General features: G+C 34.8%; 1 protein-coding gene across 4 annotated transcripts in view; it reads left to right on the forward strand.

The window, feature by feature from the left end:
• LOC148956345 (hrp65 protein-like) overlaps positions 1 to 18,725 on the forward strand; it is a 171,266-nt gene that overhangs the window by 22,645 nt on the left and 129,896 nt on the right. For all 4 annotated transcript variants that reach the window (XM_089105892.1, XM_089105969.1, XM_089106028.1 and 1 more), the window contains exons 7-9: positions 2,190 to 2,380; positions 4,637 to 4,706; positions 7,528 to 7,580. In XM_089105892.1, the coding sequence (XP_088962018.1) occupies positions 2,190 to 2,380; positions 4,637 to 4,706; positions 7,528 to 7,580 (314 nt within the window). The remainder of the gene's footprint in view (positions 1 to 2,189; positions 2,381 to 4,636; positions 4,707 to 7,527; positions 7,581 to 18,725) is intronic.

Here is an 18,725-nt window from a genome sequence, read left to right on the forward strand (position 1 = left end):
ATCAGCTTGATCAGCCGGAATTCACATGGTGTCACCACTTGGTATCGTCTTGTCATCGTGTTTCGTGTTTGGTATCGTGTTTCTGAACCATGGATGCTTTTGTCCGACAAAATTTAATTTTTCCTGTCGAAGCTAATGTGTTGATTTTGCTTAGTATTTAACACTTATACCAGGAATTTTCTTTCTGGATCCTGTTGTAATGTATTAAAAAAATGACTACAATATAATGCAATACTGCTGTAGATAGAAATGTGTATTCCTAGTTCTGTAACATGCATATGAAGAGGATAGTTAAAGTATTAGAATGTACAACATAATAAAAGCTGGTACTTCTGTATTATACGCCAATCAAGTTTTTTTTTACCCGAAGTTTTATTATTAATTGATATGATGAATGTTTCTCTCGTTTTCATGTTTTTGGCTTAATAAGTGAAATATTGGGTTTTAATTTACATTAAATAAAACAACAAGTTTTTTTTAACTGAAAGTAAGGAGCGACATTAAAACTTAAAACGAACAGAAATTATTCCGTGTATGAAAGGAGCTGTCCTCTCAACGCCTCGCTCTTTACGCCAAAGTGTTTTAAAAAATATATAGTGTATGTTTTAAAAAATAGAGTTGTGAGAAAGAGTCAAACTTAAAAAAAATGATTGAAACATTTCGGTACTTGTAGCTCTTAAGACCCCAGGCATAATTATCCGTACTATGTACAAAGCTCAGAGCAAGTTTGTCAGCTACACTCTTAGATCTTCACACTGTTTCTCAATTCAGATTCCCGACGAAAAAAGTTTCTTCATGCCAAAAGCTTCAAACCATTATTTTCACCAAGAGGTCACCCACTTTGCACCATCTGGTGGGTTTATACTTTCTGGTGCAGACACACTTGCAAACGCTCTTCATACATCCGACCCAATTATAATTTAATCCGGATATCATTTTACCTCCCCATCGCAGCTCTACGTCGCAAACCTCCTCGGGAGCTCACGAAAAAGTAGGGAATGGGGTAACAATTTTTCAATTTTTTATGAAGATGCCAAAAAAAGAATATTTTTTGAAATCTAGATAAGGGGCATATTTTGGTACTTTCTTGATTTGTACCCGGCTATCAAATGGCTATCACAAATACATGATGAAATCAAGTGCTTCATTTAATCGGAACCGGTTTCTTTGAAGCTCAATCATAATGGAATATCACAAAAAAATGATGAAAATAGAATACTTTAGAAACAAATTTGGGCTTTATATTTGCACATTAGGTTTGGGGGAGGGGCAGTGGATAAAGTATAGCGGATCAGCATGCAAAATGTGTTAGTTACAATTATTCTGCATATTATGAAGCAAAGATTGTTTTCTAGCTTCAAACTGTACAAATACTTTACCCCCCCCCTCCTAATATGCAAATATATAGCCCAAATTACATATATCACATCTATTCTGTCACTTGTCTTTGTCTTGTCTCACGCTAAGCTGAAAGAAACTAACGAAGAAACCGGTATGTTCTCGAGTTTTACACAGCTTAGACTTGAGTGGCGTATAATACGCAAGTACCTAAAAGCTAATTATCAAGCTATTAAGTTGACATATCCCAAAAAAGGACTTCTGTCGACATGCAACAATTAATTGTTGCATAGTTGAGTAATTTTAACTTGGCACTTATACGGTAGTTTTTCTCTGCTAACCCGATTAAAAAAAGGACAAAAATAGCAACAGGTGAAGTTTCAACAGGCGAATTCCATTGTAAAAATCTCGAGATATTCTGCATATGTATCTGATTTCAAAACTTGCCCTGCAAACTGCAACTTGAGTACTTTAAGAAAGTAATGAAAATGTTTGGGCCCATATAATTCTGTGGTATGGGGAAGATGATGTAAAATTTGGGGCTTTGATTTATTTATTCATCCTTTTTAAATGGATTATTTATGAGCGATAATTTCCAAAAAAAGGAGTATATTCCATTCAAACGTTTGATTTTCATGTTTTTGTCATTAGTTTAAAGCTGTTATACTTTTTTATTTTAAACGTTCATTTGACCTTTTTGTCCTCAACAAAAGCTGTGTTCTACTATATATCTACTCTTTCTTCTATCTTCTCTTGAATAATATTCGTTTAAGCAGATCTTTTTTATGTTTTTTTTTTTTTAACTATCTTTCCTAATTGCTCATAAATTAATGGTAAATGTTGTATTTTAGAGCTGCGACAGCGTGAAATGGAGCAAGATAGAACGAAGAGACAATGGGAGATGCGTGAACGTCAATATTTAGACGCACGAAGGGTTGAAGAAGAGATCGTTGGTAGAAAGCAAGAAGATTTACAGAGTAAAATGAGAAAGCAAGAAGAAGATCTGCGAAGAAGGCAACAAGACAATTCTATGTTCCTTCAGGTATTTCAATTATTCTATTTGTCAGTGGATTGGCCTTTGATCAAATTAATGTTGAACCTGTTGGGGTAGCAGGTTACATAGTCTATTAGAACTTGCTGTTTCACGTATAGCTTTTTAAATACCCAAGAGAGGTTTTCCTCTCTTGATGGACATGCTTATTTATTTTAATGACTGTTGTAAGGCTATTGATAAACGTATAAATTGATTGTACTCTTTTGGCGAAGTGGATCTTTTATCTGCTGCCTACTCTAATTACTGTAAAGAGAAAGCAAACAAAAGTAATAAATAAACCAAATATCAAGAATATTTTTTATGAAGTTTTTATGGCTAGCTTTAGGGTTTTATTGGGAGGGGGAGGGGTTAACGGTTACGTAGTGTTTGAAGGCTAGTACTCCATTCAGGACGCGATGCTCATGATTGATTTTGGTGCAGAAGTACAGGTACTAGACAATGAAGGGGGAAAGACGCCAAACGCTTTCCTGAGAAACGGCAAAAAATCTGTTTTTGTACTTTATTTTTAGGAAGGGTAAAGACGCTCTCCGTCAACATTTAAGTCAGGCTTAAGATGAGCTGCAGAATATTTCATAGCCAGTATAAGTATGAGGTTAAATTTAAAATGATGATAAATACCTCGTTTCAAGTATGTACAAAGTAATTGGTTGGTCGAAGGGAGCGGGGATAGTCTCAGGGTCTAAAGTTTTTGAAACAGACGGATTTTATTAAAATTGTAGGAAATGATGGTGCTGGACCTAAAAAAAAGAATAAAGTCATAGAAGAAATGTATAAATTGGGAACGCTGTATCAAAGGGGAATTGTAGAAAGGCAACTGGAGCTTTATTAAAACTTCCAGATAGGTTGAAGTGACTCATATAACATTGTAGCCAACATAGTATCCGTTCGTTAGTTTTTCATGGTTAATGAATAATCGTTTTGAAAGGGGAAGTTATCCAATTTCTCAAGAAAGTCAAAAACTTCGAAAATAAATCTGGTGTACCAAGGGGAAAAAACTCTTTTCGCATGCAGACAAGGATTTGTGTAGATCAGATACTGATCTTCTGATTCTCTGCCTTCGACCGAGAGTGCAAAGCGTGGTTTGGGGCAAATTATCTGACTTTTCTCGGTGTTTTTTTTCCCCTCAGATTTCACCAGGTACCCATCTAGAGCTGGGTTGATTCTGCTCGTGCTTCACACCATTGAACCCCCCCCCCCCATTTTCATACCACTGACCCCCGTCCCAAAATAAATAATCAGCCATTCCAGGACAAGGGAACTTTCCAGTTGGGAAAACCTCACCAACAACTAGGTTAAATACAGAAGATGATGTTGTAACAAGCTGAAAAGCTTCCGAGGTGACGCTCGTGTGGGCCGAAGGCCCAAGTGAGCAGAGGGAGGCATTAAAAAGCTGACTTCCTAGCTAAAATAAGAGTAACAGATTAGGACTAAGTGAGAGGGAGTAATTAGAGAATTTCGTTATATTACTTCAGTAATGATTATCTTATAACAGTTTATACAATTTAAAAATATGCTCATTTTTTGATGATTCGTTTGTAAGATCTTGACTAAAAACTAAGTGAGGGATTGGCAATTCTCTTTGGTTTAAAAAATGCCACAAAGGAAATGGTTAAAAACAGGATTATATATTGAAACAAAATGACAAGTGTACGAGAGTCGAAGGCCCGAGCAGTACATATGCGACCTTGATAACAAGCGTGCGAGGCCACACTTACGGGGATGGAAAGCCTGAACGAGTGGAAAAGGGTGACCAAAAAATCGATAGAAGCGGCCTTTTTCGGCTAGCACATATTAATTTAAATGTTTAATTATTTACATCACAAGTTATTTGAAGCCAAAAATGAGCATATTTGAAGCCGCTTTTTAAAACGCTGATACTAATTATGGGTATTGATTTATTTTACTGACTTTATTATAGAATATATTTATTCACTCCAATAGCTGGAGCTAACATAAGCATGTCAGTATAAAAAAAAATAAATAATAAAAAACAAAAGCAAAGCAAGGACTAAGAACAAAAACATATAAACACCAACACAAAAATTTAAACCAGAAAGAGCTGCTTTAAGGCCAAGAGATTAAAATGAGCCATAAATAAAATTCATGTGTGTGAAGAGTCGGGTCGCACGGTTCCTGATTAAAATAATGACCGTGTTATTGGTCGATGTTTAGAACATTTTCGTGTTCCACGCTACGAAACATTTGAAGCATTCTTTTCTCTAATATATTTTGTTATTCCTTTAGCAACAACAGTTTGCCAGTCAAGGAGGATTCAATACTTTTCCAAAGGCAGAACTCGACGCAACTGCACCAAGTAAGAATTTTGTATTATTTTAAGAATCCTCGAATGTCATAGACAGGTATGCAAAAAGTTCTAAAGCGGCCAGTAGTAGAATTTGACAAAATTTCAAAAGCTGCCGACAAACTTCACTAGGTCATTTAAATTGCCAAGTTTTCACTACAATATTTATTTTTTAAAGCTTGGTCCTGATTAATCAATGGGATCTTGAAAAGTTGACTGGGATAAAGGTTGGAACTAACTTAATCTACATATTCAATGAAATTAATCTTCTTTGTCTCATTTAGTCTACTGGTAAGATGCCAATACTGTCCTGATGTGCTAAAAGGACTCAGCCGCGGTTTATTTTTTTCTGAATTTTTGTTAGTGGTCTTTCATGATTGAACTCATATCTGTCCATGACATTAGAGATCCTTAAATGTAAAATAGTGGCGTGTTATTGCGTCTTCAGAACGGAATACAGTGATTTCTTAAAAAAAAAAAATATTTTAAGAGTAATCCAACTTTGTTTGCATTAAAAAACAACTTTTCCACGTCTGAAGCTTTTTGAAATGCCAAAACGGGTAACGAAAATAAAGAAATTTTTTTCTTTATTTCTGGCTGAAAGTTCGTTCTCTAGAACTACAGCTTTCTTGTTATGGGGACATAATTCATTGGGGAATTATTAAGATGTTTTTGCCGTTTATCCACGTTTGAATCTAGATAATTTAAGTACAATCTCGTTTCCAAGTACGTTAAAAGAGAGCCAATATCGTTTGAAATTTAACTACTTTCAAATAGCAAGAAAATCTTGTTTTTGAAAACTTAGTCATCAGAATATAGATTCATGCAACTTCTAATTTACTTTAGCTTAAAGTTGGCTTTCCTTAGATCAATTTTTTTTTTACACGTGCCGTTGCAAATGACGAATAGTACTCACGAGACTCGGAATTGTTATTAAATAAGAGGACAGGGTAATCAACGGTAAGTATACTAAGCATACTTCCTTAGAAAACTATTAGTTGAAAGATATTCATAATTTCATATAAATAATACAACTGACCCTTAACGCAGTAAATCTACTGGTAAGACGTCAATTTTGTCCTGGTGTGCTAAGAGGACCCTAAGCCCAATTTATTTTTTCCTAAATTTTTGTTAGTGGTCTTTCACAGTTGAACTCATGTCATACCTTTCCATGACATTAGAGGTTCAACAGGGATTTGATATATCGGCTTATCTGCATCTTAAGAAATCGAATATGGTCATACTAGCTGACCCTGGTTTTTAGAAAAAACTGTCTGATGAAGAAGAGAAAAAGAACAAAACGAGTAAGAAATACTCACATAGAAACTATCCAATCCTGGTGCTGAACTATCGGAGTAAATCAAGTTCTCTCCAAATCATATTTGCTGACTATATTCTGTGATTTTATGATTTGAAGAGGCGTGGAAATGATGACCTCATCAGCGTTCAGTGTTTCAAAAATGTTATTGATGCGCAACGCGAGACTGATGAGCTGATATAACTGAGGACTTATTCTGACCATGGCATTATCTCATCTTGATCATTGCCAAGACTTGAAGTATATTATCAAATAATTGATAATCCTGCATCTTGAAGAAATAGATATTAATGGACCTTTCAAGGATATTAGTAGAATCATTCTTTAGTAGGTAGTAGGGGTCGAAATGTTATAGGGGCAATTACCTAGGAAGAAAGCCAAAAGCTAAGTAATATTTAAAAAGATTTCCTTAGAGGCAAGGTTTTTATTTTACCTTTCATTAATTTCTCGTTAGGGAAACAAGGTGGATAAACCAGCCTGTAAAATTTTCGCTGTAGATACTGAATTTTTATTAGCTGAATCGTTGGAGGTATCTTATTTAAACCGCTAGGTGACGTTGAACCATTCTCTATCTACCGACACCTCTCTTGTACCTCTATTTTAGTTGTTTAGCTGGCTGGACAGACTTTTTCATGTTGAAATAGTTCGTTGAGTAAAATATACTGCACTGTTCCAACCAAAAACGTCGCTACATCTCCCAGGAATTACCTCTAGCGATGTTTGACAGGGCAGAACAGTGTCAAAATATTTTGTCTGTATTACTATCTGCATCATAACAGATTTCCCCTTGTTGATCTGTAGATCTTAGTAAACGGTTTTAATGTTTTAAGTGACTCATTATGCTATAGGTAGTTCAGTTTGTTAAGAGATTTTCTGGCTTGTTTTAGAGCAGATTCAAAGACAGTCAAATCCATCTTGAATCCGGGGGAAGTAGTTCGTAACAACTCCAAACTCTATTTAGGTATAGCTATATATAAATATCTCACCAATTTAAGATTTTTAGAGGTGATAGTGCATTTAATCATGGATGTCGCTTTTTTTAATTTCCCGACTTGGTTCAAAAAGTGAGGTGACAATTTAAGAATTGATTCAACAATTATCCCTAGATCTTTCCCATTGCTAGCATTCATCTATAAAAGTTTATGAACCATTTTAGTATTCATGGTCAGTGTTTCGTGGCCCAAGGTATAATACATTACATTTTTTGTTATGAATTCTAGTCAAGTTTTACTTGTCTTATAACTTTTAAGAGTCTGCTTTGTGGGTGTCTGTTGTCAATTGGTTTGATATCTTTCAATGTGTATGATATTGAACGTAATAGCTTGTAGAAATTAATCAAGTACAATCTCTAAAATCAGTCTCTAGAATTAAGTTCAATCTCAAAAGCTACTGGAGAATGAATGTCCGTTCAAAAAAGAACTCAGTGATTCTCCCTGGAAATGATAACTTAAGCTCTACGAAGTTTGAGGTTGAAATTGTAAATCCGCAACAATTTCTCTTAATGTTTCCCCTTAGTTCCAGGTTTTGATGTAGAACAACCTCCTAGAACTGGAACTGCCGGACCAATGGTAAGTACAAACCATCTTAAATTGTTCCTTCCTTCGGCTAAGCAATATTTAGTTTCTCCCAAGTTTTTTGGCTCACCCTTCCTAACTCTTTGTCATGCAGGGGTTCTGTTATTTAAATTAAAAAAATTAATTATCTCCTGTGTTCTCTAGATTTCAAATAACGTTGGGTACGGTAAAAGTTTTGAAAGCTTCAATGGGTTTCTGTCCAAGTTTGACCCAGCTTTTCAAGTCCCAATGCTAATCTTGTTCCAACTTTTAAAGCCAAGCCTTCGAAAATAATCGCTTCTTTCACTGTCTGGCCTTTCATAAGTTTTATATTGGTTGCTTTTAAATATTCAAAGTCGATTCTCCCTTAAAAGAGAATATGTGGATTGGAAAAAAGAAGAAGATGGGGAAGGAAGGCGGAGATTGCTTCATTTGAGTTACTGTACAATTGTTACAATTTTTCTTAATGTGACCGGTTATAGTTCAATTTGTGGACCCATTTTGGAATGTAATTGTGCTTTATATTTATTTTTTATTTCGAATTTGTTGTTATGTCTAGTTATGAAATTAGGAGAACAATATTTTGATCCATGTTTTAGTTTTCAATCTTCAAGAGTCATGGAAATTGAAACCAACGTAGGAGTGCAGCTTTCAAAAGTATGTTGTTTGACAGCCATCAACTTTGAAATTTGATTGCCTTTTGATTACCTACCCCATACCTCGGAGTGATTACTACTATCACTGTCATCATTCTATTAAGGGAGGCATATTTTCAACACTACAAACAACTTTCAAGCTCTTATTTTACTCACTGACTAATATAAATGTTATTAAAGAGGGGGATTTTTTAACTCTTTAAGATACACACTAAAATTTAGTATTTTATGTTCCATATACTGCAAGATATTTAGTCCCCCTCCCCCCTTTTGAGAAAAAATTTGTTGACAGTCCTCTAGTAAAATCAGGATACCAAATAAAGTACTTAATGTTCTTCACAAGACATTTATAATCATTAAAGGTTCCCTTGCATAATGCGAGCGACTCCTGTGTCCTGTACGAGTATTCGGATATAATGCCTATTTAAGGGACCTTGGTAAATTTACTCTCGACTGATAATTCATGCTGAGTATTTCCAGTGTTTTGCTTGCCACTGTAATTCAAGTGTTTTTCTTGAGTTCTATTCCTGCATTCAATTATTTAGATGATGGAAGTCCCTTGAAAATTATGCAACCCAAGTTAAATGGTAAGAGTACTCTTGTAGTGAACTACTGCCCTACCCGTGGTCGTGCTATCCCCCTTTTTTTTAATGCAACAAGTTCCTCCCAGCATTTAGCCACAGAATATTTGTATGTAGTCAACAGAGCTTTGGAAGCAAACAAAATCGGAATCAATTGAGCACTTAAAGTTAACTCTAATTTAATTGAGAATGCTGAATTTATTCCTGACTACGGATAGAATTTATAGGCGTATTTCTGTTTTCTATTTTGTCTACTTTTCAAATATTTTGTCTTGTTGCAAGATTCTGTTGGTCGTTACTGATACCAGGCGCATAGGCAGTATTTTTGGGGGGGGGGGAATAATAATATTAAAAAAACATGTTTTAGAATTGAATAGGAAGTACCTAGGTATTTGGGAAAAGTGGCGATTTCATGGGTATACCCCTCAAGTTCCCCGTATCTAGGGACGGGGGGGGGGTTAGGGGGTTTGAAACCTCCCCCTTGAAATGTTTGTCCGACTCGTAAGAACCTAACAAAAGCGAATAAAAGAATTTTGATGCGTTTTTTTTTATTTTTAACCCCTCCCCCCGAAAAAAATCCTTTTGTAACCCTCGCCCTCCCCCGAAAGAAAACCTGGATACGACCCTGGTACCCCTCCCCAACCCCAGCGTACATCCCTGTTGGACATCCCTGGGTTTTGTATGTGTCTAACATTCAGTACTGAAACATAAAACAAAGTCCTGGCGAGCCAGTAGAAAAATAGGATTAACGTTGAAAATATAAATATTTTGACATTCTGAATTGAATATGGTGCTCCTACAACATTGCTGAGATTTAATTGCCGTATGATAAGAAATGTCAAATTAATCCCCTCCCCCGAAAAAAGTCATTTTGTAACCCTTTCCCCTGAAAGAAAACCTGGATACGACCCTGGTATCCCTGGTGGACACCCCTGGGTTTTGTTTGTGTCTGACATGCAATACTGAGACATACAATACACTGCTGGTGAGCCAGTAGAAAATTAGGGTTATTGTTGAACAAGGCCGTACCCGGGATTTTTTTTGGAGGGGGTTATACTAAAAAAAAAAAAATTTCGGGGGGGGGGGGTACACAAAAAAACAGAAGAAACGTATACAAAATTTGTTTATATCCATTTTTGTTATGTTTTTACGAGTCAGAGAAATATTTTTTTTGGGGGGGGGGAGGCTTCAAATCCCCTACCCCCCCCCCTCTGGGTACGGCCTTGTTGTTGAAAATATAAATATTCTGACATTCTGAATTGAATATTGTGGCAACTCCTACAACATTGCCGAAGTTTAATTGCCGTATGATAAGAAATGTCAAATTAAACTGGAATTAGGGAAGCTTTGTTTAATTGATGACATACATAGCTTCCATTGTTAACTGTATAAACCGTATCAATTTATCCTATAGAATAATTATGCTCAATTCGATATGAACCGGATTTATTATAAGATTAGGAACGGATATTAAAATATACCATTCGATTTTTATCTGTTACCATTATTGCCGAATGTGATGGAACTATGGACTGCGTCAATTTTTGATTTGCGTCACATAACTGTTGGAATAGTTTTCCTCTGAATAATTGACGTACGAGAGAAAACACATTATAGATTTAGCTCTTAATAATGTAATGAAGTTGAGTTCTGGTTGTAGCCTCATACAAGCACATCCTACGTTTGGTTGAAATCATATTTTTGGTGATTTGTTAATGATCCTGGTGAGTTTCCCATCGTGGTATTTTCCACAGATAAGTTGAGGTTTAGTACTCTATGATTTTTCATCCGAGTACGAATTACGTACTTTGTAAATCAGTATTAACAAATATAAACATGTTATGTCACCATATAACATCAGTGAATAGAATTTCCTGTTGTTCTTCTTACAGCATAAAAGAAAACAATACTTAGTTGGAATAATTGACTTGAATTTTACGCTATAGGGACTAGTATTCCCTAAGAACAATATTGTCGTTAGTCATTCGTACGGGGAGATATCTGCAGTTTGGCTGAATGTTTTTGTGTGTTGTAAACAGCAAAAGGAACATAAAAGGCTGACCTGTATGACAAATTTAGAGCAACATCGTAATAATAACATCACTGTTTCTGACTTTCTTCTTCTTTTTTTTTTGGGGGGGGGGGGTTCAGGTAGCTCTTTTCTCCCTATACGTGTCTGTTGATATTGTTGTAAAAAGCTTATGATGAATAATCGATTTCCTTTTACCGAGGGAATCGAGTGCATTGGTTGTAAAAAACTTGTGAATGGTGAAGCTTCAAAAATGTTGATCATACTTAAATACTACGGCTATCATATTTTCCTAGAATCTTTGACGATACGGGAATGAAAAACTGTGTTGAAAATCGACCCTAAGTTGACCTTGTGAAACTAACAAGGTCAGTTTCACGAGCTGATTATTCTGAAACGGTCTTTCTATTTATTCGCCATTGCCAGAAATTGCAAAATAACCAGAATAAAATTTTACACCAATAAAGCAAATTTTTAGAACACAAGTTTTAGTTTTCAAAAGAAATACCCTAACTTTTAGGATTCCTATTTTTATAAGGATTAGCTTATTTATTAGAATTCGAGGTGTTGCCAAGTTTTCAAACAATTTATGTGTCCACGGCGTTACTCCTTAATATACCACAATATTATCCATTGTTTTTGTTCGAACAGGTTGTTCTTGGTTACTTGTTTATCGAAAAATCTCTCAAATCGTCATATTATTATGTCCTATTGTTTCTTTATCTTAGGCTAGTTTATATTAATATTATATTTCTCAGTTCCAGTCTTGGGTCTTGCTAAGCCGCTAATTTTGAAGAATTTTGAATAGTAATCTTGATTTCGTTTATGTAATTTTCCTGTCACTCGAGACATGTTATTATCAAGCATTGCACTGATTTGACATTACAATTTCTAAAACGGTTGTACCAAAAATTATTCTTAGATCGGTGATTCTGTCAATAATGAATCAAAAAGGTATAAATGAATGATATCTTCTTAAGGTATATGTTCCTCTGAAACAAGCGATTTTGTTTCAGTCTGCAGCTGTAATTTGCGTCAGAAGGACAACATACTTGTATCATTGGATTTATTTGTCTCAAATCTATCAAATCCATTCACAGAACCAGAATTTTAATACTACTTACCCTTTTTCTTGGGGGAAGATCTAAACTCATCAAAAATTTGAAAATTGTCCTGCAACAATTTTCAACCAATTTGCAACTTTCTTTTAGTCTAAAAAAACCATCTAGATCCACTTTTGTAAATATAATTCAGTAGATGGATAGAGCTGAATCGCAGCTAGGGGATGATATCAAAAACGTCGTTTTTCCTTGATTTATCAAATCCGTAGAAGAGCAGAAAAATAACACACCGTAGATTGCAAAAGGAACATAAACCTTGAGAGAAACTTTGTCAAACGTTTGTTTTTGCAAATATTTGCATGTTTGATTTTGTCGTTTTGCGGCAAACTACTTTCATTTAAAGATCGGTCATAAGTTTGTCCGATTAAAATGCTTTGAAATTATTTCTTCTTTTCTACAGCAAGGAGCAAGAATCATTTGCCAAGAATTATGCACTGCATTCTATTGTAGATGTATTGTTGTCGTAGTTTTTAGGTATCTGATTTGCAGTGTTGCAATACTTTTACAATAGAACACAATATTGAAACACTACTATTTCTGTTTAGTAAAGTTTTGAGAAAATACTCTGGATTTCCTGTCTTCTCAAAACAATTATTATTCATAATCTATGTCTACACATGGAATAAAAATATTGATTGTGAAGTCCTATCGAATGTCTTGTCCAAGTAAGATATTAGCCAATTTCAATATCATATAATATGTTGTTCCTTTACTTTATCCTAACATCTGAACAGGTTAAAGTTTTTTATTTGGTTATGCGACCACAGCTAAATTGCTATATCCATCACTTTTGATTTGTGACATTTATTTTTACTGTTCAATTGTAGGTATGTACTGTAGATGCAATTACTGTACTAATTGAAAATAATTTTTTGTTGGATCTGTCATTTTAATCGCCGTCGGAATGAATTTTAATCAGAATGTCATATATTATTATTTTTTTCTTTTTCATGCATGTTGTCCTGCAACATGGGTTGGACAAGAAAAAGAAAAATCACTGAGCTAGCAAAATCTATCCTGGTTTAGCAAAAAAAAAAATTTATGAGCAAATGGGCACGCAATGTTGTCGAGAAATTAGGGACTACTAGTGTTGGCCACCTTTCATTCTACTAGCTAAATATCTTAGCCTAGATAGCCAAAATACTTCATTGTAAGCACTATCAGAGCCTTTCTCTCTCGTCATTCTTGGTTGAAAGGCTGTACTTCTTTCACGAACCAAATAACATCTTATTGCTGTCCTAACATTTTATATGAATAGTCTGCTTTACTAGTTGTGATTTATTTATTTTTGCTACAACAAAAAAATAGTCAGATATGCTTTCCAAATTCATCTGAAGTCTTTTCTGTTCAAAGGCCTTAGTCTATTGAAACAAAAAACGAACATCATTACATAAGAGAACGGATATTTTTTTTTCATCTGCTGCAAACATCTGTTACATTTAAATGAATACTTTTTTTCCCTGTTCAAAGGCCTTAGGCAATTGAAACAAAGAAAAGATCATATCTAGGAAAAAAGTGCGTACCATTTACTGAAAATGCTGGTGGATGTTTACCTATAGCTTCAATAGTATTCTGCTCACAATCCTAATAACCGTTTAATGTTTAGACTTGTCTGGTATTATGAACGAATGCAGGCACATTGAGAGCTGGCTTTAGGTGCATATCACTTACCGGAATCTCAAGATTTGGTGATGTCAAGAACTGTCTTTACTATTCCAAATTAACTTTAAAATGGTATGCATCGTAGCTCATTAGTCAATATGATTGAGGCAGTATTAAGTCTTCCAAATTTGACCATAACCTAAGATGCGCTACTTCTGTAGATTTCTACTCTACCTGGATGTATACATCACGTGGGTACAGATTGATGATACTTGGTGTTGATTTTGGATAACACGGTTACCTGATGTGGCTAGCATATGAAGTGATATTGCAGAACTTGTCTTACAGCTTAATCTGAAGAGGAGATAAGTTAGTGTTACGAGATTGAAATGGTGGTCGACCCGGGTAAAGTTTGGTAACCCACAATCTCCGTTTTAAATACATTTTAATTTGAATGACTGTAGGCTCGCATTTATTCTTTTTTCTATGATTCCTAAGAATGGTATTGAATAGTTCCATCGGAAATCCAAAAGATGTAGGGTTTCAATAATTATTTACGTTCATTAACCAACACACATCTGATTATCCGGATTAAAATCAAGTTCCTTGTGCTTGGACATAGTATGTCATTAACCATATAGATTGCATTCGTAGTGAACGTTTGTTCAGATGTCTTTGGATAATGACATTGATCCCATGTTGTATAAATATTAATTGTTTCAATTTTGGCCAATTTGTAGTCTTTTCTTTAGTTTCTTTGACTTCAGAATTCTGTCTATTGATACCTTCAGATGTCTGAGTTATAATAAGTCAATTGTCTTGATGCTATGCTTGAAATTAACATGTCTGAAGTATGCGTGCTTTGCCGATCCAAGACTACACTGCTAATCCTATGTCTTACCAGTGTGGTGAAACTGTTTCTAGTCTTTACTCACTATCTAAAAAACGTTCATATTGGGAATTATTTGTGTCTAGCAGTCGTTAGCATAAGCGGACTTGGAAGAATTACTAAATTTGCAGTACTTGGCAGTTGCTTACTAATTGTTGAGCATGTTTTGTCACATACTATTTCACAAAGATTTTCTGAATAATCTTAATGATGGGACAGTACTCTAACTAAATTACCTTACCTGAATTTTTACAGAACATGAAAACTGTCATTATTTCAAGTCTGCTTATGTTTCTCTTTTATTGAAGAAAAAAATACCGACACATGGGCCTGTTAAAAGAAGGTGATCAATTTGGGATTGTATTTGTTATTGTGTCATCATAAATAATAAATGAATAGTGCCCTATGTTACTAATATCTCTTAATTACTAATATTACTTAATGTATCAATGACATCAAAATAAAAACATTTTTGTCCCATTGGCCCATTTTTAGGCATGTGAATACCTGAAAACCGTGATTTTCCAGTATTTTCTTTTGGTTGTTACAAAATTATAGTCTTTAGGGTTGTACCCAATCTTCGTCAGTGTTGTCACGCTGGGCTGTGAAAACGAAAGGCCAAACAAATTAGTTACGACGCGTTTTGTCCGTAAAAAATAGAAACATAACAATATGGAGATTCCCAATTCCACCTTCTTACGCCTTTAGGTGCCATATTTTCTTTGCTTAGACTTTTGTTGATTTTTCGCCTAGTTTTGTTTTTTCATCTATTTGGCGGCCACTATTATCAAAAACTGCCTAACCACATTTGGGGCTCTTAATCATTAAAAATTCATTTCCCGATTTTCCCTAATTTTAAAAGATATATATGGTTGTGTAAGTTTCCACCTAACTTGTTCACAGGGTCTGATTTCATTTTCACTGTCCTTGGTAATAGAAAACCTACAATGCCTTTACTACCCTTATGGTATTTTTTATATATTGCCTAAGAATTTTGAATAATGCCATGATTAATCACTTATTCCATAACAAATACATTGAAATATTGAATTACCCCTATAATGCAGATAGATCCAATGTTATGCACTAAGGGGCTTGTTGAAGTCGTTTAATCTGCAATTTTTTTGCTAAATTCATCCTTACACATGATTGGTTCCCCCGTTTAGGAACAGTGGCCTAACGATTTCGTTGCTGTTGAAACACAAGCTGCTGCTGTTGCTGCTGCTGCCGATGCTTATGAGTATGGAAGATCACCCCGCGGAGCTTCTGGTCGCTGGGGTGGTAGAGGTCCCCAAGACAAAAGAGGAGACGAATTTTCCAATAAAAGACGCCGCTTTTAAGCTATCATATATCCCTGGACAAATGTTACACCAACGATGATGAGGGATTCTACATTTTTTTTATCATTTATAACAGTTATTCTGTCAACATGACAAAGTCTACTTTGTCCTTATGCTTATATTCTATGTAGGTTTTGTATGTGAGTAGATGATTAAATGGTACCTTAGATCATGATTTTTCCCTCTGATATTATGTAAAAATAATTCTAATCTTTTGCAGTTTTGAATATTTCTTAATCATCTATGGACTAACATTTTGTTCCTTTCAATAAATAAGTTGTAACCTTATAACATGCATTTCCAAATTCTAAAATAGGGTCTATTTGTAAACTGAGAGTTTATAAACATTCTTTCAAGTCTGATAAGTTATCACTGTGATCTGATAAGTATAATCACTTATCAATGAAAGGAGATATACTTACAAATTAGCTTTTTGTAAAATAATGAGATAGGTCCATTCAGCCCTAAGCGTAAGACCTTTAGGCTGTATATGCCTCGTATAATGTATATGTGAGGGATCATTGCCTTGGTTAATTTTCAAAAATATAAGAAATAGCAGATGATTAGAGATCTAATCAAGGGGACAGATGATGATAAGCTGTCCAGTCAAAGGTGAGTTGTGGGGAAGCTTGAGGTAGATGCTAGGAACAAGATGATACATCTTTTCAAGATAGACAGGCGGTCATCATGTATTGATGACCCGAAAAGGAAATTAAATTTTTGCATTAATGCTACAGCGGGATCGTTTTGTCCCACTTACGTCTGATAAGATTATTCAGGTGTTCCTTTTAACAAATATCCGTGTGAATTTATACGTTCATCTACTGCGAATGTAGCTGGAAACCTAAAAGTAGACTCCGTGTCTCGAATGGCGGGGGTCGAACAGATGCCTTTATTTATAAATGGAAGCACAACACCAGAGGTATTTAAATGGCCGAACTTCTCATAAGGAAATGTCCTTTTTTTAAGTTCGACCAATTGATGTGACATCCCTATTTTGCTTCTGGTTCTGAGCAAAAACTTAAAGGAAACAAGAGGTGGGCGTGTCCAATTTTAAGAGTTCGAATAAATCCAGGGTTGTGTGCGAGTCCAAATCTCCTGTTTTGAACCGGGGATTCTAAATTTGAATCTGAGCTTGAAAAAAAAAAGTTTGACAAAAAAAAAATTATCTCAAAACAGCGAGAAGACTAATCTATGTGAAGTTATGTCATGGTTTTAACTGAAAGGTTAAAGTTTCGCTTGTTAAATTTAAACATACTGAAGAACAAATGATTCGAAGGATATTGTAGTTTAAGGGCCGGCAAAATTTTTACTGTGTGTCTAAATCAGCCGTAATGAGAGCATTACAGGAACGCTTATATCAGGAATATTTTCATTAATATTTCTGATGATAAATTTTTCATCGAACTAAATTTTATTTTTAGAATATTTTTCATTTTTATTCTTTTTCACAGAATTAGTTTTTTTTTATTTAAAATCTATTTCTATGCATGACTCTCGGTTCAAAGGCTGCTGACCCGTAGTCTGGACCTCAGGTACTCAGGGAGAGGGAAAGGAAGTATAGGAAGTAAAAGAACAAATGGACATTTTGAGACTTTATTAGGGAGTTACATAAGCATAGTTTGGGAATAAGGCCTAGTGTCTTAAGTACTCACAACGAACAAAGTGATTCGAACCCACTGAGAAAGTGTTCCATGAAAGGGCTGCCTTGTTTGCCTTAGTGAATAGATTGGTCAGGTTACAATGGCTAATTCCATCGAGTTCATTGGCGAAATAAGTCACAAATAATGAAATGTTATTATAGTTGCCTAAAAATTTCCCTTTTTTTGGGGGGAGGGGGAGGGGAAGATAACCAAAGCATGGATATTTTTTTTAGCACAGTAATAAAAAAAAGGTCAATGTATTGACTATGGTAAGGTGGTTTAACATTGGTAAGCCTAGACATTATAATGTGAGGTAATTATACAAAAAAGAATCAGAGAACAAACAAGATATTGATCGGGAGAAAGGGTCCAGGGCCTCTAAAGAAGGGGGATGGAGTAAACCAGGTTTTATATGCTCACAAGGGCCATTACATCCAATTGTCAAGTAGAATAGATTAAAAAGGTAAAGGTAATTTAAGCAGTAAAATTGAAGCCTGTCAAGTGTCATTACAGCTTCAAAAACGTATGTTGCAGAGTATTGAATGATCAGATCGCGTATACAGGATCAAGATGCACTTGTCTGTGTATAAAATACACAATACAAATATAATCATTTACAAGTCAATCGTCAAATTAGTTTAAGGCTGTTAAATTGCATGTTGTATTAAATTAAATGCCCGTGTGAATGGTGGTGGAAAACAAGCTGTAACTAAAGTTTTGTTCATAGTGAAGCAAAGGAAATATATTTAAAGGCAGATACATTCTATTGTCTATTGCAATATTTCAGGTTAAAATACAGTTTACAGTTTTCTGAGTATGAAAAAATAGTGATTTGAATTCGTTGTAATACAGTAAGTAAAAGTGGAAATTAGTGTTTTTTCGCAGTCATTGCTCAATAACCATTATCTACTTTAATTACGATTACTTCGGTGAAACTTATCCAGAAGCAAAATCATAGAATTACCACTACATATTTTAAATCCCAGTGTTTTTACTACCAGGATACGCTTCGAAAATTTCATTCAAGAAGTTTCAATTATTTTGTAGCCTTACACATTGAATTTTCCATGCTCTTAAGACCAGTAAGTAGCCAGGGTAAGTCCCGTGCTCAAGATCTTTATGCAGAGTAAGAACAACTATTCCGTTACATTTCCTAAAAGATGGATACTCTGTATATTCTCACATTTTTGTGTGTGTGTGGGGGGGGGGGGGGGGTTTAAAATATGAACCGGCAATATATCTGCTTACATTAATAAATAATTATCCAGCCTAGTCTAGAATATGAAACCTAAGTTAAAA

The sequence above is a fragment of the Artemia sp. Qi Xiang Cuo genome, chromosome 1 (genome assembly GCF_049724085.1).
Source record: "Artemia sp. Qi Xiang Cuo chromosome 1, ASM4972408v1, whole genome shotgun sequence".
In the NCBI taxonomy this organism is placed as follows: Eukaryota; Metazoa; Arthropoda; class Branchiopoda; order Anostraca; family Artemiidae; genus Artemia; species Artemia sp. Qi Xiang Cuo.